The 24,573-nt window shown below is 39.4% G+C and overlaps 1 protein-coding gene across 4 annotated transcripts in view; it reads left to right on the top strand.

Moving 5' to 3' along the window:
• CPEB4 (cytoplasmic polyadenylation element binding protein 4) overlaps positions 1-24,573 on the top strand; it is a 61,466-nt gene that overhangs the window by 9,493 nt on the left and 27,400 nt on the right. For all 4 annotated transcript variants that reach the window (XM_084763479.1, XM_084763480.1, XM_084763481.1 and 1 more), the window contains exon 2: positions 10,932-11,013. In XM_084763479.1, coding sequence (XP_084619605.1) covers positions 10,932-11,013 — 82 coding nt within the window. The remainder of the gene's footprint in view (positions 1-10,931; positions 11,014-24,573) is intronic.

A 24,573-nucleotide genomic window follows, 5' to 3' on the forward strand; every position in this document is an offset into this window, starting at 1 on the left:
CACACACACACACACACACACACACACACACACATTAATTTTGAAAAATAATAAGGGCTAGAGAGAGATGGATTGTGGCAAAGAATATTTCCTACTCTTCCAGAAGGCATGAGTTCTTTTCGCAGCACCCATATTGGGTGGATCACAACTGTCTTTAATTCTAGCTCTGTGAGATCCAATGCCCTCTTCTGGCCTCTTTCTGCACTTGCATAAATGTGCATGCATGTGCATGCACACACACGCACACACACACACACACACACACACACACACACATTTTTTAAAATTTTACTAATCCAATTTTGTGAATAGCAGTTTTTTTTTTAATGTCAAAAACATCTGGTAAGGTGGCTCAGTGGGTGCATACATCTTCCACCAAAGCTGATGACCTGTGTTTGAACTACAGAACCTGCATGGAGAAAGAGAAAAGTTGACTCTTTCAATTTTATCTTCTAATGTTTATGATGGGTCCCATGGTACTCATGCCCCTGTACACGTGTGTGTGTGTGTGTGTATGTGTGTGTGTGTGTGTGTGTGTACACTTAACACATTCCCCCTACTAAATAAATAAATGTCATTTAAATGTGGAAATCATTGTATTACTGGTATGCAATACTTTTAAAAATAAAATCACTGCACATAAATAATAGTGGAACTCAGGCTACATGATAGTCTTTATTTTCCTGTACAAGTAAATAGTGTCTAACTGGTGACTTTCCCCTCTTTAAAAAAAAAAAAAGATTTTCTCCCTTGTGAGTGTTTTAATATTTTATTATGGAATATTTCAAACAATGACTAGACAAAATAGTGTGATAAACTCCACATTCACCTGGCTTTGACAGTCACTAGCTCATGGACAATTCTCTCTCACACTCCAGAACTCTTCTCTGCCTTGTATTTTGAAGTAATTCCTAGACATTGTAGGATTTCATTGTGAAAGTACACACTTCTCAAAGATACAAATATACAAAGAGTATCTTCCGAGGGTCTTTTAGAGATACTAGTGGTTCACATTTCTGTCATCCCTGCTCAGCCTAGTGTTACTCCCACATACACCAGTGCCCTCATCTCTTCCTGGGCCATCAAAAACAGTAATTAAAATGTTTAGCTAAAGCACCAAAGCAGCTGCTGGTGACCTCAAAATCTAAGCAGAGTGTAATATTCTTTACACTAACTTTAGGCCTCTGTGGAATTGTGGGTATGATATCTGGAAAGAATTCAAAAGAACAGGCAGGGCTGTGCTTTGGGGATTGTTTTTCTGTTATGTTTTAAAGAGGAAATCAGAGATTTGGGGTCTTTTAGGAGCCTATGAGGTACATTAAACCTTGTTCATCTCTTTTGGTATACAGGTGTTTGCTTTTAATGGGTTGTAGGTTGGAAACAGTTGACTATGGCAAGCAAAGGAGGGCCTTCTCAGGAAGAGTAAGGACTGGGAACTTCCTGTTTTGTACTTGAGAATTGAGGAGTGTGTTCTGCCTAGGAGACTATACTAAGATGAATATGGGGTGGCCTTGCTGGAGGCTGAGCACTGGGTGCTGCTTGTCATGATTGTCAAGAGTCACAAAAAAGAAGAAATGTCAAGAGTTGCAAAACATAAGTCTTGGCCTAGGCATAAAAATTGTATAGGCCCCTCTGCTGACTGGGCCTAAGCTGGCCAGGCAGACATGGAGAAGAGAAACTCTCACAGCCCTTTAGAATCTTCATGTGTCTTTATGACCTGATCTGCTTACTCCAGGCAGCATTTACTATCCTTAAAACAATGGCCTTTTGTGATGAACAGCTTGTTAGAACATCTCTTGTGATATTTTTGGATGCAAAGGTTTGGGCTTATTATGATAACCTGTATGAAACTGGCCATAGTAAAGCACAGAACAACCAGATTAACATCATTTTTGTTTGGTTGGTTGTTTTTGATTTTTTTCGACACCGGGTTTCTCTGTGTAGCCTTGGCTGTCCTGGACTCACTTTGTAGACCAGGCTAGCCTTGAATTTAGTGGTGTGCCTACCTCTGCCTCCCTAAGTGCTGGGATTACAGGCATGTACCACTGTACCCAGCTATCCTGTTTTCAAAATGTGGTCTTCACAATTTTCTCATGTACCACAAAGAGAAGACAAGCAGGGATGTATACTGAATGTATCTTTTAGCTGCCAGCCATTGTGCGTCACATACCATGTCTCGTTTATTTCCCACCAGTTTTCTATTTGTGTGTGTACATGCATATGAGTGTGCAGGTGCAGATGCCCTTGTGCACACATGTGTAGGCCAGAGGAGGACATTGGGTATCTTCAAGACATCATCACCATTTTGGCTGGGCTGGCTGGCTGGCTAAATCTGACCACATCACAGTGCTGAAGTTACAGACACATGAAGCTGTGCCTAGCTTTTAATTTAATTTTATTTATGGATCCTAGATTTTTTCATTTTTTCCTTTTATTGAAAATAGATTCTCTTCTCATACAATATATACTGATATCGTTTCCCTCTCTCTACTCCTTCCAGTTCCTCCTCTCCTCCCCTCTGAATCCACTCTCTTTTTGTCTCTCATTAGAAAAGAACAGATTCCTAAGAGATAACAACCAAACATGACAACATAAAATATAAGATAGTCAGGTGTGGTGGCGCACACCTGTAATCCCAGCACTCAGGGAGGCAGAGGCAGGCATATCGCCATGAGTTGGAGGCTAGCTTGGTCTACAAAGTGAGATCCAGGACAGCCAAGGCTACACAGAGAAACCCTGTCTCAAACCCTCCCCCCAGAATAATAATAATAATACCATTATATCAAAGCTGGACAAAGCAACCCCACAGAAGGAAAGGAGTCTTAAGAACATTGTGTCTTGCTTTTTCACATGGTGCTTCAAACTCAGGTCTCCATGCCTGCAGAGCAAGCGCTCTTACCCAGAGCCATCTTCTTAGTCCCTCATCACAACTTTACAGATACTTTCTGTGTGTTTGAAGTCAAGGTTCAGTGATGTTGCAGTCTCAAGACCACTTATTCAGTAAGTAGAGATTTAAATAAAATCTTACAATTATTTCTTCCAAGCAAGTTTAGAATGACTAATAGCCAAGAAGAAGAGAGTTCATTGAACTAATGGAGTCTAAATTACCAGTTTTGTTTTTTAATTAAAATAGGTGGCAATACGTTTTTTAAAAAATCACTTGAAGGGTTTTATAATACTCAAAGTATATGAATATACATGGCATTTAGTGAAGGGAAAATAAAAGGAAATTTCCTCAAAGGCTTTCTGAAGAGATCTTCTGATTTATCAGTTCCTGAGGGAACCAAACCGAGTTAGGAACTGATCAGATGCATTCAGCTAGATTTTAGAATATTTAGTAGCCTAAGTAAGACTCTACCTTTATTGAAGGTGTTATAAGAAAGTACTGATTCAGAAGTGGTGAAGAAATATGAATAGTAAGATATGAAGAAATAGTAAATGTATTCACTTGCCCCCTTTTCACATTCTATGGTGTCAATCTCCGACACATACCTGCATCCAGACCATGCAAGCACAACAAAGAATTTCATGCCTTTTGCATGTCAGTAATGAGCATTCTAGGTTATCACATGACTTATTTAAATAGATTTTTAAAAACCAAACCTCTGAAGGTAGGCTCTACCACTTACAGTGTAACATTAAGCTTCATGTTCCTAAAATGGTATAGCAGCTAGTGACTCCACCTCTGTAAGAAACAAGTGCAGATAAATGATACATAAGTGTGTGAGAAATGCAGCCAGAGCCAGGCGGAACAAGGCAGTTCTTGCTTTATGGTGGCAGTAGATTTACAGCATGCTGTACCTGTCCTGTGGGGAGCATGTAGTCCTAGCCAGGGAGATAAGCAGCAGCCTGTGTGTCTGATGCAGCCTGAGAGCGTTGAGGGACACTAGGGAAAGAAGCCTCCTCTGTGCTGGGGTGTAAGGCCTTTTGGAAGCAGTCCTGAGGTGACTGTACAGTCACCTCTTTGTGATTTGTGGACATAAATAGCATTTCATCCAAGAAGAATATTTATATTTTGGAAAATCTTGGATTAAAACTCCCATAGTTAGCTTTGATTAAATATGAGCGCTCCCAGAACTTTTTAAGCTTCCTATTTGTTTTGGCAGCTGACACACTGGCATAGACTTTACTTTTGAACCAAAATATTTTCCTTTCCCGTCTTCACCAGGGAAAATTTAAGCCAGAAAGAGAAACTTCCACAGCCTGACATGGATTAAGAGCAGACTGAAAGTGATCACAGAAAGGGAAGGAAGAAAGTAGGGGGTTGACTTTTAACTTGGGCTGTTGATAAGCTGGTTATACTCAATTAATTGTATTTTCTATAACTATATACCAGTCTGGCAGCACCCATACACAGGGACACATGATTATAAAAAGAGCCAATAAAGAGTGGTGGTAGTAGTGGTTATCCTGGGATATATTTAAATAAGAAAAGTTAGTCTGAAGACAGAATCTGAGCACAAAAGAATGTCCGGGACAAAATGTATAACGTAATGGTTTCTGTTGGTTTTTTTTTTTTTTTTTTTTGGTTTTTCGAGACAGGGTCTCTCTGTGTAGCCTTGGCTGTCCTGGACTCACTTTGTAGACCAGGCTGGCCTCGAACTCACAGCGATCCGCCTGCCTCTGCCTCCCGAGTGCTGGGATTAAAGACGTGCGCCACCACGCCCGGCCCGGTTTCTGTTGTTCTTATCTAGTGAATGTGGATATCCCTTTACATAAGAGTGAAACATGAGAAAATTTTTTCTTGAGGGTCTCTAATCTTAGGGAATTGGTAGAGGTAATAACTTCTCTCTAGCTAATTATCAAGAAAATCCATAACGTTTAACAAGGAGCAGGTACTGATAAGTTACACGAAGATGAGATCATACTGTCACACTTCTTACACAGGTAAATAGTGTGGACCAGGATGTGCTCTACAGCTCTTTAATGATAGGATTTGATTCTTAACTAAAGAGGAATGAACATGTACTTCACCTGTCTTTTCAAGTGGAGATGGCTTATGGGGCATTGGTTGGCCAACAGTGTTGAGAGGCGACATGTTATTAGTAAATTTCTCAAGGCAGGTATTCTATGTTGTTGGATGAAAAAAGAATGATATACCTAAAATAACAGATTATAGATGCCAGAGTTAATAGTGACAGTCTAAGTGCTAGATTTGTATTTTGTTTGCTCTTAGTGGTGAACATCTCGGTTTCTTCAAGAGCAGCTCCCCATTTGTTGCAATTGAACTTGATTTGTATTTTCTGAAGGTATGTGCTATAGAGTTTGGAATTTTTCTGCCTAGAGAACAAAGCCCCTCTCTTTATAAGGAAACTTAAAATGTTTCTTATAGCTTACTTAAGATGGATTGTATATAGTTAATCAGGATAATAAGATGAAAACCACACCCCCAAAATAGCTAATGAAACTAATCTATTGAGTGGGATTGCTTAGTAGTTTTTAATGTATAGTCCCAGGCCTCATATGGAGACTTGTCAGAAGTATGAATTCTTAGCTACACCCTGACATGCTGAATCGGGAGTGGCTCTGTAGTCTGTTCTTAAACAAGACCCTCAGGTGATGCTGAGGCATCCTCAAGTAAAAAAAATGGGTGGCTGGGCATGGTGGCTTGCACCCTTTAATCCTAGCACTCAGGAAACAGAGACAGATGGATCTCTGAGTTTGAAGCCAGCCTGGTCTACATAGAGAGCTCAAGGTTAGCAGGCTACATAGTGAGACCCTGTCTCAAAAAAGCAAACAACAGCAGCAACAAAATTTTGGCTTAGATGATCATATGAATGTTTAAAAAATGTTGTTGTGGCTTATAATTCTAGCTACTTAGTGGGGAGTTCAAGACTCTTGAAACCAACCAGTTACTGGCATACAACTTAATGTAAGTATAACAAGTGAGGTCTAATGGCACAGTGCCTGAAATCCTAGCACTTGATAAGCCGCAGCAGGAGGATCAAGTGCTGGAGGCCATGGTCAGGCAAGACCACTCAGTAGACAAAGGCACCTCTGCCAAGCCTGATCACCTGAGTTAAAGGAGAGAACTGACTCCTCCAAGTTGTCTCTGATTTCATCACATGTATAACTGCACACATTCACCCTTCCCCAAAATGCACACAAAGGAAATAAATGAAAATGTAATTTAAAAGAGACCTGGCAGTCAGCCCAGACTATCCAAGGAGAACCTACCTTAAAAACAAAACACACTCAACAGAACCTATAAGATTACTAAATAAAGTAAAGTCAGAACAGTGCAATAAAGATGCTTGTGGAGCCTTGAAAATGATGGGTGTTCCTTTATATTTTGTGGTAGTTATTAAGTTCATAGAGCTAACGGCCTGGGTTCAAATTCTGTTGCACAATATATCTGACACGGATAAAATCATTCTGCTACTGTAAGCTTGTTTTTTGATGTGTGAAAAGAGATCATTGAATCTACCCAATTATATAAGGCTTTTGTGAGGGATAAATGAGAATCTGCACTTAATATTTGAAGTTAGTTGCCAGAAGTATTACTATTTGAATAGTCCTGCTCCTTTGGTTTGCAGTTGATAACCTGCCAATGTGTTTGTCACATTGTGTGTGTCACATATGTCACACTAGATGTAATGTGTATTCCTCACCTAACTGTCATCCCAGTGGGAAGACAAGACAAGGGCTTTGTGTTCTCATATGTTTTTCAGATTTCTGTTTCATGCTTGTCACCTTACACATTTTGTTCGTTCTTTATTTTGTTGAGTAATATTTAAGTGCTTACTGTTTTCCAGACATTTGCCATATTCTTGTGCCTTCAGAGTCCTTTAAACATTTCCTCCCCCACTTTGTTCAAATAAGTTATAGTGGTCCTGTGATGATTACCTTGTCTAAGGCAGTGTCGCTGGCTTTGGAGTGAGGCTTGAATTATAGCTGTGCTGCTGAACTCAACAGGAACTACCCTGTGCAGTAAATTATATAAGTTTTCCTTAGTATTAGTTTTTATTATTAGATGGGAATATCAGATTCTAAGTTAGAAAGTCTCAAGCTTTTAATCGAGGCAGTGCTGATTCAGCACACTGACTGATTGTGGCTGTTTATTTGGTGCTCAGTGTAGAGAAGATCAACTTTTCTCCTCCCAAGGGAGACTGGCAAAGATAGTGTAAAACAAATGTTTGTTGGTTGTGGCGAGAGGATGTTGTTTAATTTTTGCAAGATATTTAATCTTCTCACCAACAAATTATATAGGTAAATTTTTTTAAAGCTTGTTATTTTGCTTTTTATTTGCATAATGGGCTGTTTAACTCTTTTTTAAAGAGGGCCAGGGCTATAGTTCTGTGGTAAAACTTACTTTTAACACACAAAGGCCTCAGGTTCAATCTCTAGCACTATGAAATCAAAAAGTTAAATTTCTTACTCTCAGTGACCTCTATCTTGTAGATTGAAAGTGAACTTTGAGTAGTGATTTAAATCCACGTCTTTGGCTTTTGACATAGTTGTCAAAATGATAAAATGTATACTCCCGAAGAGCCCAGATAATTAGGATATTGGCAAACCAAAAGAAGAAAATTGGCTGTGGATATAGCTCCTTACCAGAACACTTGCCTAACACCTTGACAGCCCTGCATTCTCTTGCCAGCGCTGCAAATACACACAAATGAGAAGCATTTTGTGCTAGGAAAGAGACAGTAGACATCTAGTGAAATTCCTCCCTCTTCTGGACCAGGACAGCATTCTAGAGGACAGCAGTGCCCTGCAAAGTTGAGGCTTCCTAGTGCCTAATACTCATTTCACTGACTTAGGCGGATGTTCATGTTTTGGTCATTGCCTCAAGGATACTCAAGAAGTACTGTCATTTGACAAATCTTGTCTTTTACAATTACTTTCTGGGAAATAGATCTGAGAAACAAATCAGCAATTATATGTGGTCCATTTAGTAGTTACAAGAGGCAAAAAGGAAAAAAAAAAAAAAAGGAAATCAAGCCCTCCTTGCTGAATTCAACTCTTTGGTCTTTGAGTAGGAAAACTGACATTGTTCCTGTGTGCTGGCCTCATTACTGTATCTCTACCAATTCCCTATTGGCACAAGACCAGACTGTTAAAAAGTTAAATGTTAAAAAATAGAAAAGATTACCAAAAGAGAAAATTAAGAATGATAAACTTTGAATCCCAATTGATAAAAAGCTAACTTGACAAAGTATGTGACTTTTGACCCCATGAATTTCCAGAGCATTGTGGAGACAAATGTTATATAATTGTGGCTTATAGTAAGTCTGATTGTTAGTATGTTTTGGATTGTGGGCAAGAATATCTCTTTCAGTGGAATTGAAAAGATGATGGTTGAGCATTAGACTTTGTACTTCATTATCAGTGATCTCTTGAGGCTCTCTTTCCTTCTAAAACCACATAGAACCTGGAAATCTGTCTCAACATACTGCACCTAAAGGTCAGTACCAATTGGTCAGAATTTGCACGGTGCATTTACTTGTGAGCCCATAATTAAATCACAATGAATTAAAAGAAAAAATAGTATGGGAATAAAAGGATTGAGGTAGATTTTAACCCAAAAATTACTGAAACTTACATTTTTCATTTAAGATTCTAGTTTGATATACTTTCTCAGTTAAAGTCAGTGGCTATTAAGTTTAATAAACGTCTATGTTCCAGGCAGTATACTTGCAGCACAGGTAGCCATGGAGTTGGCAACTGTTTTTACTTAGTGAAGTTTTGAGTAAGTTTACTAAGTTGTTTATTGGTGTCCCACTAACACACAGAAGCTTTCTTGAGTTACTAGAAATAGCTGTTATAAAGAAGCCACGCTAAACCACTGTTATTTTGCATCAGTGCTTCTCTTCATTTTGTGATTGGCAAAATGCAAATTCTGGAAATTGACAAGGCTACTGGGGCTTTAGTTCCACAAAAAAGAATGATTGCGTAAGCTGTTCTCCCATCCCTATTATTTATTTTGGCAAATGAAAATGAACAGCTGTAATGGGAAATGGAAAATATATAAACAAACTTTAAGACAAGGAAGTAGAGAAGAAATATTTCACATGCTTAAAAATCACTCAAAGGCATTCGCCCACATGTTGTTTTAGCAGTCATTTTGAGCGCCTCCATCCAGTAGATTTGCTTAACACATGGTGATACAGAAGGGTGGGCAGTGCTCCTTAATCCAGTGCGCAGCATGGACATAAAGAAAATGATACTTCAACAAAGACATCACCACCGAGCTTCTTCCATCTCAGGCCCTTGTGGGCAATCCTGAAGGGCAAAGTGGTAGGACTGACTTGGCTCGCCATCACCCATTTGAGGTCTGGGCTGGGACATCTGATGTACATGTCATGCTGGAAGCATTTGATGTGAAACAGATCCTGTCCTTGGGACATTATCAGGATATAAGAGGTGAATGCTTCATACTGACTATGGCTTTGGAAGGTGGTCCAGGTCCAGGCATAGGTCATAGTCTGCTAGAAAGAAGAAAAGTCCAGCTCCTATGGATTGAGCTAGTGTGGCTTGGTGTTGACTTCCAAATTTTGCCTAATGTACTTGAAACCTTAAAAATAGAGCAGCCTTCCCTTTTACACACTCTGTACCTTAGAAAATCTAATTCTGGCTGCATGTCCTACTTCTGTGGGACCTAATTGAGAAAAGGAATCTGAAGAGTGAAAAGTCAGGAGGAAAAGGTGGAAAAAATCAATTCTGTAGTGAGTGGCTCCTCTAGAGCAGAATCAGATGTTAAAGCACCCCTCCCCAACTCTTATCCCCATTCTCACCCTAAACTCTCCACCACCACTCCCAGAGGTAAACCTGCAGCACCCTCTCTTCTAATATTGCATTAGATCCAGATGTGACTGCACCTGGCCTCCCTAGGCTGCAGAGTATCAGAGAGCCATGTGTTCAGTGGGCACTGCTGAGTATCTAGATGGTGGGCAGGATAAGGAGGAGAGTCCCTATTTCAGGGGTATGACCTGTTAGCCTAGAAGTTAGGTATCAAAGTAAAAAGAGTGAGATCCCAGCAAGTAAAAATAAAATTAAGACGAGGCAGAGCAGTCTAAGAAGCTGGATTAGGAAATTTTGTTTCTTTGGTTTGGGTTTTGTTTTTAGCAAACTGAAACTCTAAATTAAAAAGTAACTAGGAGCTGTGTGGGTTCTTAGCATTCATTAAGGCCTGAGTTTACTACCAATAGCAAAACAACAACAGAAGCTAAGTGAAAAGTGATGTAACTGCAAAGAGGAGCACAGAGGCCTGCTTGTGCGGCTCCTGTGGAAGCCCTCATAAGACTCAGACACTGGTCTTTGGGCTCAGATGTCTGTATCATCTTTTTCTCTCTGAGTTTAAAATGTTTCCGTGAACCTTAGCTTCTCAAGCTAAGCTTCAACTGTAGTAGTTGCTAGATAATTCCCTTCATCTGAGGAATGCTAGAGCAGTTGAGCAGTTGTAACTTCCCTTATTTCTTACTCATTTGATTAAGCTGGAACAGGCTTGCATTCCTCAGATGAAGGGAATTATCTAGAAACTGGCTGAATCTGAGACTTACTGATTCAGTTGGCTGCCCATTGTGCTTCAGGGATCTGCCAGCTTGATCGAAAGCTATTAGGACAGTGTGAAAAGGTTTACTCTATTAATCTAATCTACTCCTAAGTGGAGAAGATTAGCTTTCTTTTACATTTATTACTGTTGTTAAGGTGAGGCTTGTTTTTTGGTTCATGCTTTATTAATAAAAGTGATGCTTTTGTTGAATTCTTGTCAGAAATACAATCACTCCCTAATGATCTCTGTGAACTTTTGTGGGTCTTGATGTTTTGAAAGTGCTAGAGTATGTGCGCTTTCCTGTTGTGTAGGTCAATGCTGTGGGGAGGGGGTTCGTTGGAACTGAGTCTTACACGCGCTAGTGCTCTGCTGATGTGTCGACTCCAACCCTTCAGATGCTATTTTAAAATTGGGCTGTGGCTGTTTGTGTTCACAGGATCGCCCCAGGACGTTTGACATGCACTCATTGGAGAGCTCACTTATTGACATAATGAGAGCTGAGAACGACTCCATTAAAGGTAAATGAAGAATGGAACTATTCTAACTTAGTAAATATTTAAAAGTATAGTAGCTACTTATTCTGATGAGCAATATCATTATTATGAACTCATTGTGTCTAGTGAATTGTATCCTTTCTACACATAAACTTGTTTTTGTTAAAAAGTCACATTTATCTGATGAGCATCTGCAGTAACCCATCATGATACCAACTAAGAGTGCTGACCGAGTCCTCATTGCTCAGGGTGGGCAGCCGCCTTACAGACCCTGCACACCACTGTCGTGTCTCACACAAAACCACCTCGGCACCCTAGAGGTACTAAAATATGATGGTAACTAAACACCAAGGAGAACTCAGAGGTTGGCAACTTCTGACGTAGTTTTACAAGTTAAAAAATGGCCTGTAATTTCTGATTTAAATGTTTTATAGTTATTTTTTCTATGAATGATAATTGAAAAGAAAAATACTATTCCTGCTTGGATTCTGGTTTCAAGTCTGTTAGTGGCTGGCTGTGTTACAGTCTTTACCAGGGCACTCAGTCTCACCAGGCCTCTTTCTTTTCCTTGCTAAGAGACTCACAATCACTTAGAACCTTAAAAGTTAAATACAGATGCATGGGCTCCACCCATACATGGAATATGGATCTGTCGTGTTCTCTTTCAATGTCTCAGATCATGCTGCCATGGAGCCAACTTGATAACTGTAAGAGGAGGTGTTCTTATCACTCCTTGTGAGACCTACTACACAAAAGGAAGCCTTTTTTCTTATAAGAATCTGTTTACTAGGAAGCAGATTTCTTCGTTTTAAAGAAATTCAGAATATTTGGTATATTAGATCAATCCAACTAAGTTTTAATACAGTTGTTCATTCATTTATTCAGTATTTTGAGGCCACCTTGTGCTGGACATGGAACTTGGCACTGAGGCGGATGCAGTGCAGACTGACCTAGCCCATTCTCCCAGAAGTTAGCATGTCCTATCACTGATAGAGTTACAGTAAAAACCTTTAAGGATAACTTTTTTTCCTTCAGCTATTTGGGGATTTAAATTTTTTTCTCAAAATATGGTTGTATCCCCCACATACACCTCATCCTCCCAACACGCGCACATACACACACACACACACACACACACACACACACACACACACACACATCTCCCTCTCCAACTGCTTCCATAGCCTCCAAGAGAAATCTTGTGTGTCCTGCAAATACAAGAAATAATGTGAAATAATGTGTATATCCATCCATCCCGTGAGGTCACCTAGAAAAAAGAATATTTTGTAGTACAGGAATATTTTGAATGTCCTTACTGAACGCCTTGTGGGATTCCAGATCAAGTTCGATAGGTGAACAAAAATAATCTTTCAGAGTTTGCTGTTTTTTAGTATGACTGCAATTCAGCCTTTTCCACTTTTCCTTTTGTCATATAAATGAGAATCTAAGGCTATTTTTAGCACCAGAAAATTATATTTTTTTCAAAGTACCTCAAAGAGAAATATATGTACATTTTCTGGTTTTGTACTCTGTAAGAGATTGCCCGTTTGGGGGCATGGAATAAAGGGCACATGAGAGGTTCTCTGTGCTACCTTTTGCACCCTGCTTAGGGTCTATAATTATTGCAAAAGTTAAGTACAGGGAAAGTTTGTAAAGGGCATTTATTTTTCAATTGTTTACTAGATTCTTAGAGCAGTTTTTTGAGGACATCTCTTATAGTAGGTGCTGGGGAAAGTAGGTAGAACATCAGTAGACACAGTGTACTATGTGACATATCTAGGAAGCAAGCCTTTAGTGCTTAAATATAAAGAGGTTTGCACTCATTGTAGAATGAATTAAAGGGTTTCTTTGGTTTGTCAGTTTTAGCCAGGATATCTAAGGTTAAGTTGCTTTTTGTTTTGTTTTGGTTTAGTTTGATAAGTTGTGTTGTATAAGCTTCACTTTTACTTTGTATTCTATATAAAATTTATCCTCACTAATAGTTACTTCTGTATGGGAAATCAAAAGTTAAGTGACAGGAAAATATACATAGATGTTCTAATCTGGGAGCATACAGAGTTTGTGGAGTATGATTTATAGAGGCAGCATAGCAGAATAGAAAGAACAGCTCTGGATTTAAACTGTCCTCACAACTGTGCTGATGTTGCAAAGCTTAAATGACAGCATGTCTTTCACGGTCAACATGTTGCCTGGCTCTAGAAGGCACTCAAGAACTGGTGTAGACTTCACTAGAATCTGCCAAGTCTTTCATTGTGCTCACCACATGAGGAAGCCAAGTTCAGTTCAATTTTCAGGATTAAATAAGCCTCACTTTTTTTTTCTTCAAAAAAGCAAGGAAGAATCTATAGACAAAGTCATGACCCTAAAACACCAGTTTATAATTTTGCGTGGCTCTAGAAAGTCCTAAACATTGAGTTAGTGTAGTTTTCACTAGCAAAATGCAGTTCTGTCCAGAGCAACACTTCATCTCCCACAAACTCTTGTCTGAGGTAGAGCGTTTGATGCTGCCACTGTGGGCTAATAGCGATTCCCTCCTAAGGTTCTGTTTTAAGGCCATCATCATCTTTGAATGCCTAGAAACAATCGCTGTCCTCCAAATCAAGCGCTGAATCCCCCAACACATCTGTCTACACAATAAATCCTCCTCCTCATGCTCCTTTCTCAGAAACACAGCAGAGAACCACTGTTCACTCTGTGAGAGCCTCAGACACCTTAGAAAAGTGCAGATTTTAACTTGAGCACAGCACTAGAGACTTAATCACACAAAGACAAGTTTTGCATTAGGCTAATTTTGTATTAAAATAGTTTCATAAAACATGAATGGCCTTATTATTTTATCTCTTATCTGTAACTCGTATAGATATGTCCGTGTTTAAATCATAATGCCTCAAATTAATGCAGGAGCTACAACGTGTGTCCTTGTTGCAGCATATATTAGTTTAAATGAGAAAAAGAAAGTTATAAAGGAGAATTTTCATATTCCATTTGGGAAAATACTTCCTTGATACAGGGGTTTAATTTTTATATTTACATTTTATATCAACAGATAGTTGATGTGTCTAAGAGCTTCAAAAATAATTTTTAAATCTTCTTATGAATGTGTTGTTGGTTCCAAACTGGTTTCTTCAAAACTTTTAATAGTTGTTCAAAAGGAGGACGTCGCCTTCATTTGATCATGAGTATCAAGAGTTTTTGTGGTTTTTTAAATAATCTTTAAGTACTGTTTTTAAAGAGCCTTTGAATTGCTGTCATTTGCTCATGGCAGGAGCTCAGCTGTCTGGGGAGAAAAGGGTCCTCCTGGTGTTTTACCTTTGTGTCATTGCTGAGGCCAGTTGGCAAGTCCTTATGTTATTTTTATCCTGGAAACTGCATTGCCTTCTCCGTAACTAGTGCCAGTGACAATACACAGAAGCTTGTCCCCAGAGAATGATTTTGTTTTCTTTGCTCCACACCCTGACTCATATGCCAAGAGCCTGAGCCTATGAATTTTGATCTCCACACGTGGCACCTTGAGCATACCTATAATGCTATAAGATTGTCAGGAATGAGCAATCCTCTCCTATTTAGATGTTTCAGGTGATTGTTTGTGGAATACTGATATTTACTTTTTTTCTTGCCTGTGACATTGGTACTTATTTAGAAATGGAGTAGCAAATTGAAAGCAAACCGGGTACAGCTGTTTTCAACCTGTCCCCAGGCTGAAGCAGAGGTTGGACACATGAAGTAGCCGTGAGATATGGTCTCCTATGTGTGTATGGTAGGAAAGACCCTTGACAATTATAGAGCTTCCCTCAGCGTCTGCAAGGAATAAAGGGAAGTGAGAGTGAATTTGGAAGTAGTTTATGGAATGGAGTCAGATGCATTGGGTAAAGACACAAAATTAGTACTTAAAATGTGTAAGACAGTTCCGTTTCGTGATAGTGGTTGAAGATCTCAAATCTGACATATAAAAGCAATTTAATATCCAATTTGCTTCATTTTACTAGAAAGCAAACTAAACAGCAAGATTACTTCAAGAACAAACACAGTCCACAAGTCTTTGCAATACTGCAGTTGTTCAGTTATTAATTAAATTATGAGTCAATCTCATATTTTTTATTTGAACATAATGAAATTGAGGTCTTTTGTATTGTTTTAGAATAAATCTTACTTTCAGTTTTTGGGAAGAATGGAACTCAACTTGCCAGCAATAATTCCTGTGTGTGTGTATCAGGCATGTCAAATGCTAAGTCTGCACGTAAGCACTAATGATTGTTTATAGAGCCAGTTGATATGAGTCCTTCCATGCCTAAGGAGCCTATTAGATATGTGTGTGATGGGCTCATATTATACTGTGAAGCATGTCTCTGCCTCATTTGCTTCATACATTCATTTCATAAGGATTTATTTTAAGAACTGTGGGCTTAACACAAGGATGTTCTGCATTTAATTCCTGATTGCCAAAGGTGTTGTGACTTCCACATTAAACACCTTTGATATTTCTCTCTCTCTCTCTCTCTCTCTCTCTCTCTCTCTCTCTCTCTCTCTCTCTCTCTCGTTTTTTGTTTGTTTGTTTGTTTTTCAAGACAGGGTTTCTCTGTGTAGCCTTGGCTGTCCTGGACTCACTTTGTAGACCAGGCTGGCCTCAAACTCACAGTGATCCGCCTGCCTTTGCCTCCCAGAGTGCTGGAATTAAAGGCGTGCGCCACCACATCTGGCTTTTCTCTTTCAGGGTCTTTCCCCTACTGTTTTCATCACTGTACACTTTTTCCTTAAACAACAGCTTAAATGCATGGGCAAGTGGTGACTCCATTTATGCCTCTTTTCTTTGTTGCTGAGCAAAAGAATTTATGATAATCTCTTTAGAAGAAAATCATGAAATATAGCTGCAGTTCAGTGCATAACACTTGTTTCATTAATTTCATATGAGTTGGTTTTTTGTCTTTATCGAAGAGTAGTGGATAGGATAATTATGTAAATTCTTTATCTTTGTCATTGGGAAAAAATGAATTTAGTGCTACTTTTTGTGAGAAATGAAATAATGACTGGCAAACCTTTCTTATATACAGTTCTCTTAATATTCTTATGTTCCAAATTGTAATCACTTAGTTCTTTATTTTAGAGAACAGATGCTATATACTGAAATGTCGAGGCCTTAGACTTGATTTCGTGTAGATACAAACTGCCATGAAGAAGAACCAAAGAGAACAGTGCAAAACACAGCTAGGTTTCCCCTCTCAGTGAAATTACTATGTATGTTATCAAGTGTCTTCTGGAAAGTTGAAGGAATCGTAACTATTACATGTATTTAGAATTCAAACTCAGCCAAGCAGCTTCCCCGCTTATGGGACCCAGCCTTCCTGAGAGCACTGGTTTCTTCTTGTCCTCAATGGATGATAACAAGTAACTCACAGCCGCTGAGCAGGGGAGTGGTTGAGGTTTCCAAAGTAGAAAATTGCTGTACTTCTAAAAGTCTCCTGAGTAATGGAGTGAGAGACATAGCAAAGAGTATAATTTCAACTGGACTACAATTAACTTTGTGTGTGGCTACTTTGAAATGAAGGGTGTTTCTTCTCCTTCACTCTCCCTTTCTTAGCTGAGGACGTGGAACATCCTGAATAGCCTTCTCTTGGGCTGGTGGTGCCTAAGGACAGGACCTCAGCTGTGTGGAGGCAGCAGCACTCACTATGAGCAGGAGGAGCTGGGTGGGTTTCTAGGGTCACTGCTAGGGCAGGGCCTACTGAACTCTGAGCAGCTGCTAGTTTTCAGGGTTACTTTGATCAGGATTTATTGCATACCTCAAGCCCATGTCAGCAGAGATAGACTGAACATGCTGGTACACTGTTCAGATTTGGGGATTGCTGCTATTGTTGCTATCTTAAAAAAATAAAATAAAAAAGTAGGGGAGGAAAGACTAGGGAATTGCCTAGGAGAGAAGAAATGTGATGTTGAACATCCATTTGTTGGTAGAACTGTGCTTCTGAACTGAACCATAGTTGCATAGAACACACACATCCTGTCACCCTCAGATCTACAGTGTCCTGCTTGTGTATATAGATTGTACACAATCTCTCCTCTGCCCCCTATATCTGTGACAGAATATTTGATGTGTATTTTTATTCTAAAAATCATATAAGTAATTGTCACAAAGCAGGAATTTATCTTATGTCATCCATGACGTGAGGTCATAGTTGCTTAAACAGTCCCCTATTTTCTTCTTGAACATTGAGCACAAAGAATCCTATTTGAGTCTGTGAAAACTGAGTGGTCATAGTCACCTTAGAACGTTGCCACAACTCTGATTTTACCTGGGTGGCAGGTGAGGGTACAGAGGGCCAGGAATCGGTGAGTAATATTAAACCTTCTATGTTATTAGAAGGTTAATGATCCTAAGCATTTGTGAAACGTTACCTCGTAACATTATTCTTTTCAGCCTCACTAAGACTCTCATATCCTATGGCTGCTGTGACCTAATTTTGTTTGACATACAGTGAGGCAGTGGAGGGGGGGATTGATAAAGGTATAAACCAAATTTGGTAAACATTTTGAGATAACAAACACCAGTAAGATAACACACTGGTAAATAATTTACTTCACAGTTTAACATTGTCACCTTAAGTATTGGATGTAGTTTAAATAAGCATGAATTGTAACAGATGGATGGACAAAGATAGTAATAGTCTCCATTTACAAGTGAAAGCTGAGTGATATTTCAGATATTGTTAGCATTTTGTCAGTGATAAATATTAGAGATTCCTGCTGTGTGAAAGAGAAAGGGGCTCAGAATTATACAGTCCATGCTACTACCACTTCCAGCCCATATTAATATGTGTTATACATCTTTTGATGATATCACTTGGTTTTCTATTTTTTCCTTCTCAAAAGTTTCTATGAAACTTTTATATAGAGGTATTATTGTTGGTGCATTTCATGACAGCTACTAAAACAATCCTCATGCAAGTACCTATTTAGTAAGTACTTTGTTGTCTCTAATGATCCTTGGACCTTCCTTGATCATGGAATGTAGTCCTGGCCTGTGTAATTGGGAAAAATGGGGCAAAGGGAACCAGGTTTCCTGGTTCATACCTGTCATAAAAACATCCAAGATTCCTTTTGCAGTTAACTTAGCCACAGCAAGGAAAGAACAGTCCAGAGTGGAAAGAAATTGCTTCCTGGGAAGGGAGAAATGGCTCAGTGGGTAAGAGCCCTTACCATGCAAGCATAAGGACCTGAGTTCAGATCTGAACCCCTGTAAAAGTCCAGAAGTGATCACATGCCCACCTGTTAACCCTCCATTGCCGGGTGTGGACACAGGGATTTCTGGGTCTCGTTGGCCTTAAGTTTAGCTCCAGTTTCAGCCAGAGGCCTGTTCAGAGAAATTAGGCAGGAGAATGATAGAACAGGGCACCTGATGTCCTCCTCTGCCTCTGTGTAAGCACCACTTGCATACACACTACACTGATATGCACACACTCTGTACTCATACACATGCATGAAATGTTTTAAAATGTTCCTGATCTGCTTGGGCTCTTTACCTGACTATTGTGCATAATTAATTCAGTATCAACTGTTTATAACTGATTTATGTTTCTTTTTTATTTCATGGTACCCATGTACTCAGTACCAAAACTTAGAAGGAAAACAAACAACAAAAACTAGTGAATTGTTTCTGTTCAGCAGTACAGTTTGAATAAGCTTAAATAGCTTTAAACTGGTTGCTTCTCTGAAAAATACATATGGATGGCAATGCTGCCTCTTGAGCTTCCTTATTTTAATTGACTGGTTCTGGATTCAACCCCACACTAGGGCACCCAACTCTAAAAGCTGGGCTTTGTTTTATTCTGAGTTACCTGGAAAGTAGCCCAGTTGGAATCTGAAGGGAAGGTACTTCTGGAATCTCTCTGGAGTCCCAGGGTTGCACACCAGTGCCATATATCAGAAAACAGGAGTCAACCAACTAGAAGACTCCTTTTTTAGTGCCTGACAAACTAGCAATATAGTGCAAATCTTTGTTCTGAAAAATAATCATGACTAATAGAAGTTATAAATAATGTGAAGCAAATCTTAACAATGTCTACTGACTCTGAATAGTAAGTATCTGGCCTGACTGAGTAAATAGACATACTTACGTCAGCTGATCTCACTTCAGGGATCAGAAGCTTTTTAGCCCAGTGGTTATCACCTTTCTTATGCTGCCACTCTTTAATATACTTCCTCATGTTATGGTGACTCCAGCCGTAAAATTATTTTGTTGCTACTTCATAACTGTACTTTTTCTACTAGTATGAATTAAAATGTAAGTATCTGATATGTGACCCCCAAAGAGGTCGTGACCCATGGGTTGAGAACTGCTGGTCTAGAGGCAAAACCTTCACATAACTGATTTAACCCTGACTAGTTTCTAATAATGTTCTTTCTGAGAGCTACTCAATATAAACACTGTCAAATCTTCTAATATAATATGCAGAACTACTAATGGTAGTTTAAAGATTGTTAAGCTCCATTCTTTCTTTTATAAATGAAGACATTAAGGTCTAGAGGAAAGCTATCAACACAAGGCTGTACCACTGGTAATCAGAGAGCCAGATCTGAACACAGTGCCAAATGTGTTTTTTATTATTGCTTAATATTTCTGGAAGTTTATTATAGGCCAATACAGTTTTCTCAAAAAACACATATTTCTCATGGTCTTAGAAACTAAGACACTGCCTCGTAGCAAATTATAGTTATGAAGTAGCAAGAAAAATAATTTTATGGTTGAGGTCACTACAACATAAAGGGTGACAGCATTGGGTCAGTTCAAAACTGTTCTAGAAGAAAGGGTTAATCTGGGCTTTTGCTTCTAGAGGATTAAAGCCCATGATGGTAACAGGAACCGCAAAGAGCTTACATCTTAAAGCACGACCAGGAGGCAGAAATCACATTGGGGGTGGTACAAGGCTATTAAAACTCTTAAGGCACAGTCTCAGGGACACAGCTCGTCTAACAAGGCTGCACCTTAAGCAGTTCTATCAACTGGAGACCGACCACGCGTTCACATGTCTGAGCCTATGGTAGACATTCTCATTCAAGCCAGCACACTTGCATATACAGGGTTGTTTTCTACAAGTGTGTGAATGCTGGTGCAATGCAGGGAAAATGCATTGGAAAATGTTGTTGAGTTCTCTCTGTTACTTACTGAGGTTTTAGTTGTTTTGTTTGTATTTTCTGGGTTAGGTGGAGCTAGGAGTCTTGTTATCATGTAGTGAAGCCACTATGAAATATTGTCCTTGTAATAGGTCTTAGTGTTTATTAAAGATTATGAGATAGTTCTGGAGAATGTCTCAAATTGTTCTGCTTTATGCTTCTGCTGTTAGGATGTTCCCTAGTATCCAAAAGAACATAATACTATAAAGGAAGAATAAATAGAGGAAGAGGTAAGGAGAAGAGAAATGTGTAGGTCACTTACCTTATATTGTCATCTCAAGCAAATAGCGTTTTGGAGCTTCATTTCTCTATTTGTCATTTGAGACTGGACTAGGAGAATGGGGACAGCCTGGTAGGACGAGACAATAGCCATGTGGTTTGCATGTATCCTACATTTGGCTCCTGTCTCTGTACTAGCTCCCAAATATTACACATGTTTGTACTCTTTGAGGTCCCTGTCACTGTGTTTCTGCTTTGAAGTAACCTGGACACCGCTTGTGAACAGCAGTGCTAATGCACTCATCCAAGTGGAGGGCACTACTGACACTGTTTCTTTTTCATTTTCTGTTCTTTGGAGAATTGTCTTCAACCTAAATCCTTACAAAAACTTTTTCTATGAATTTTGTAATCTCTAGTTTATTATTGAAACAGGTAAAGCCCAGAAAGGTGAAGTATCTTCTGTAAAGTTACTCAGCTTCCCAGTAAGGGAGAGAGGGTCAGTGTAGGACACAGCCTGGTGCCCCAGATTCAGTGGCTCGGGCATTTGTTGTATAGCCGCAAAGAAGCAATTGTGTGGTGTAAGCAGTGCAGCTTTGCATGCGTCCATGGGCAGCCATTAGTATTTCTTAGCTTCAGCTCAAGAATTCAATTTAAAATTTGTATTTTGTCATGATTCATGATAATCTTCTGTGGAAGGTATGGTCTTCACACTGTCTGACTCCCTGTCACAGAGTGGAGGCAGGTATCCTACCCCCTGATCCTGATGCCTCAGCCTGTTGCCCAGGTGACTCAGACCCACTCATTTCCCTTCCCACCCACTTATTGGTCTGTTTTTCTACTTTTCTTCCCATTAGATTATCTCTTTCCCTCCTTTTTAACCAGCTATGGACAAAAAAAAAACATGCCTGCATTATTTTTTGTTTTGTTTTGTTTTTGTTTTTTAACTTTTGCCATTAATCACTGGTACCATAACATCCTCTAAGGCAAGTTATCCTGTTGCTCCCACTACAGCATCCAAAATCAAAAAGGCTTCTGGCAAGGATAAAAATAGCCTTCCTGCTTGCTGGTTTGTTGTTAGCTTTCCTGGCAGTCGGAAATCTTTTGAATTCCTTAATTAGGTCAGCTCCTTGTAGCTTCTCTGCAGACATTCCCTTCTGCCTAGAACGCTTAAGTTGCTTTTAGACCTTGCAACTTTACAGCTGCCTTGAATTACAGTCGAGTAGTCTTTCATTTTGTAGAAATGCATTCCGTTGGCTTTTACAGTGTTTTCCACTGCCCTATCAGAATTTAAAATTTGAATTTGAGGTTTTGGTACAAAAAGAAGGTGCCCTTGTTTCCATTAGCACTCAGAACATAAGGTGGGTCTTGAAGTTTCCCCCTCCTAAAGTCCTTCTGCAACTGTGCCAGTTACAATAAAAGCTATGGGTTTGAGTTTTGTTTTGTTTTTCTCAGAAAAGAATTGCATCCCTGTTTGTAACTAAAGATACTACCAGGCTTCCAATTCTCTGAAGCCAAAAGATTCCTTTTCTCTCCAGAATTCCAGTCTAGTACTTAATAGCCAGATGAAACTGCCCCACGTCCTTTCTCCTGCAGGTAGAAAAAGTTGGCTTATCTGTGGCTATTGTTGGAAAGGGGAAAGGAATTGCGGTTAATTGCTTAACTACTACTACACAGTAAGGGCTGAGGGGTCTTATCACTCTACAGAGGTTATTTTAGGACTAGCTCTCAATGCCTATAAATGGAAATAAGGACCTTTGTGTCCCTAATAGTCAGCAATATGAAGTAAATTACAATACAAGACTGTGACTTCATCCTTCTTCCTGTATCTGCCAAGGCAGAGACATCACCACTTGCTTGCTTTATTTCTTTCATTCATCCAGCAGCTGAATACTGAGTACTTTTCTGTGCCCAGGTTCTGGAATTCAATACTCCAAAAGTCTGTTTTCAAAGAGTTTGCTGCCATAAAGGAAGACATGGCTTTGAAAGGAGTGTGGTGGTTAAATTTAACTGACAGGTTGACACAACCAGAATCACCTGTGAAGGGAGGCAGGCCCAGTGAGAAAGCATCCAGCTTGGCCTGTGAGGGATTGTAACTTGGTTAACTGAAGAAGGAAGACCCATATCTGAATGGGGGTGATGCCATTTTAATGGGTTGGGCTCTGGATGGAGTGAATAGGACAGAGCTGGTAGGAAGTATGCATGCTTTTATTCTCTGGCTGCTCTTGACTGTGGATGTATGTACTTCAAGTTCCTGTTGCCTTGATTGCCCCACAGTGGTGGATTGTAACCAGTAATTATGAGGAAAATAAAACCTTTCTTCCCTAAGTTCCTGTCTGGGATATTTAATCACAGCAATAGGAAATGAAACTAACACAATCAGTAACCTGGTATGAGAGATGCTACCATACAGAGTGAACCAGAGCGTTGGTAGCCTGAAATTGGGAAGACTTCCATAGTAAACAAGGTCAATAGGGAACTGCCTATAGTAGGGCAAGAGAGGGTAGAAGGGATGGAGGTAGAACCCGAGTGGTGAGACATGAGGACTCAGAGAGGCGCCAGTCCACAAATGCCTGGTGGATCGAGTAAGGCTTGTGGACAGAAAGGAAAGAGCACGCATGTCAGGATTTTTTTCTGGCTTTCACTGATGGCCACATCTACCTTAACTCTGTGTGTATATAATGGGTTTTAAATGGATCTTTAGAGAAGAGCAAGAATCTGCAGCTGGTGTCAGTGCCAGTTTTCCTCTTTGTGACTTTACATAGAAATGCTATGAACACTTGGTTACAGGACAGATAAGGAGACCAAATAAGGTTGTGGACTTTGATTGTTAAACATTCTTTTTATCACAAGGTACAGAGCATAGTGAGTACATTGCATTAGGTCATACTGACATTGGTTCACATTTGTGTGAATACAAAGTTGCTATCATTTATAATGAGCCTTTAGCCTTTGCTATATGTGGTCCAAGTATCCATAGCACCATCTCACCAGTGTTGATTAAAAACAAAAACTATGTAAAACTATGTACCCAGAAGATGCTCCAGCACACAACAAGAACATTTGCTCAACCATGTTCATAGCAGCCTTATTCATAATAACCAGATCATGGAAACAGCCTAAGTGTCCCTCAGTAGAAGAATGGATAAAGAAACTGTGGTACATTTACACAATGGAATATTACTCAGCTATTAAAAGCAAGGAATTCCCGAAATTTGTGGACAAATGGATTGAGCTAGAAATGATCATAATGAGTGAGTTAACCCAGAAGCAGAAAGACTCAAATGGTATATACTCACATATCTGCATACTAGCCCAAGGGGCATGTCTCATGAAAATCTTCACATACCAGGAAAGTGGGACAGAGGGAAGGACATCCTACTGGGACTCTAGATGAGAGAAGCATGGGAGAATAGCAAAGTAGAAGGATCTAGAGGGTCCTAGAAACCTACAAGAAGAACATTATGATAGGCAGATTTGGGACCAGGGGTCCTCCTCAAACTATGGCTCCAGCCAAGGACAATCCAGGCTGTAAATGTCAAACCCCTACCCAGATCTAGCCAATGGACAGGACATTCTCCACAGTTGAGTGGAGAGTAGGGTATGACTTTCACACGTACTCTGGTGCCTCATATTTGACCACGTCCCCTGGATGGGGAGACCTGGTGGCACTCAGAGGAAGGATAGCAGGCTACCAAGAAGAGACTTGATACCCTATGAGCGTATACAGGGGGAGGAAGCCCCCTCAGTCACAGTCATAGGGGAGGGTAGTAAGGGGAAAATGGGAGGGAGGGAGGAATGGGAGGATACAAGGGATGGGATAACCATTGAGATGTAATAAGAATAAATTAATAAAATAAAATTTAAAAATTTTTTTAAAATTTATAGACTTAAAAAAACTATGTAAAGGCTATGTGTTACTTTTAATAAGTATTTGTGACAGTATAGCTTTGACTTAGATGTGAACTAAATAAAATCGTCAGTCTCAGAATTTTTCTTAAACAATAACTACAATGTAAGTAAGCATCCATATGCAAATATATAGGCATATGTGTATATGTATGGAGGTTAGATTTTTTTAATTTTAAAGTTTTTTTAATAATATTTTTATTTCTTATATATACATTTATATCATTACTCATATATAAAATAAACTACATACAGCAAGAAGAACCATGAAACAATCAGGAATTATATTAGTGT

This window comes from Acomys minous, assembly GCF_964271855.1.
Source record: "Acomys minous genome assembly, chromosome: 16".
Lineage (NCBI taxonomy): Eukaryota > Metazoa > Chordata > Mammalia > Rodentia > Muridae > Acomys > Acomys minous.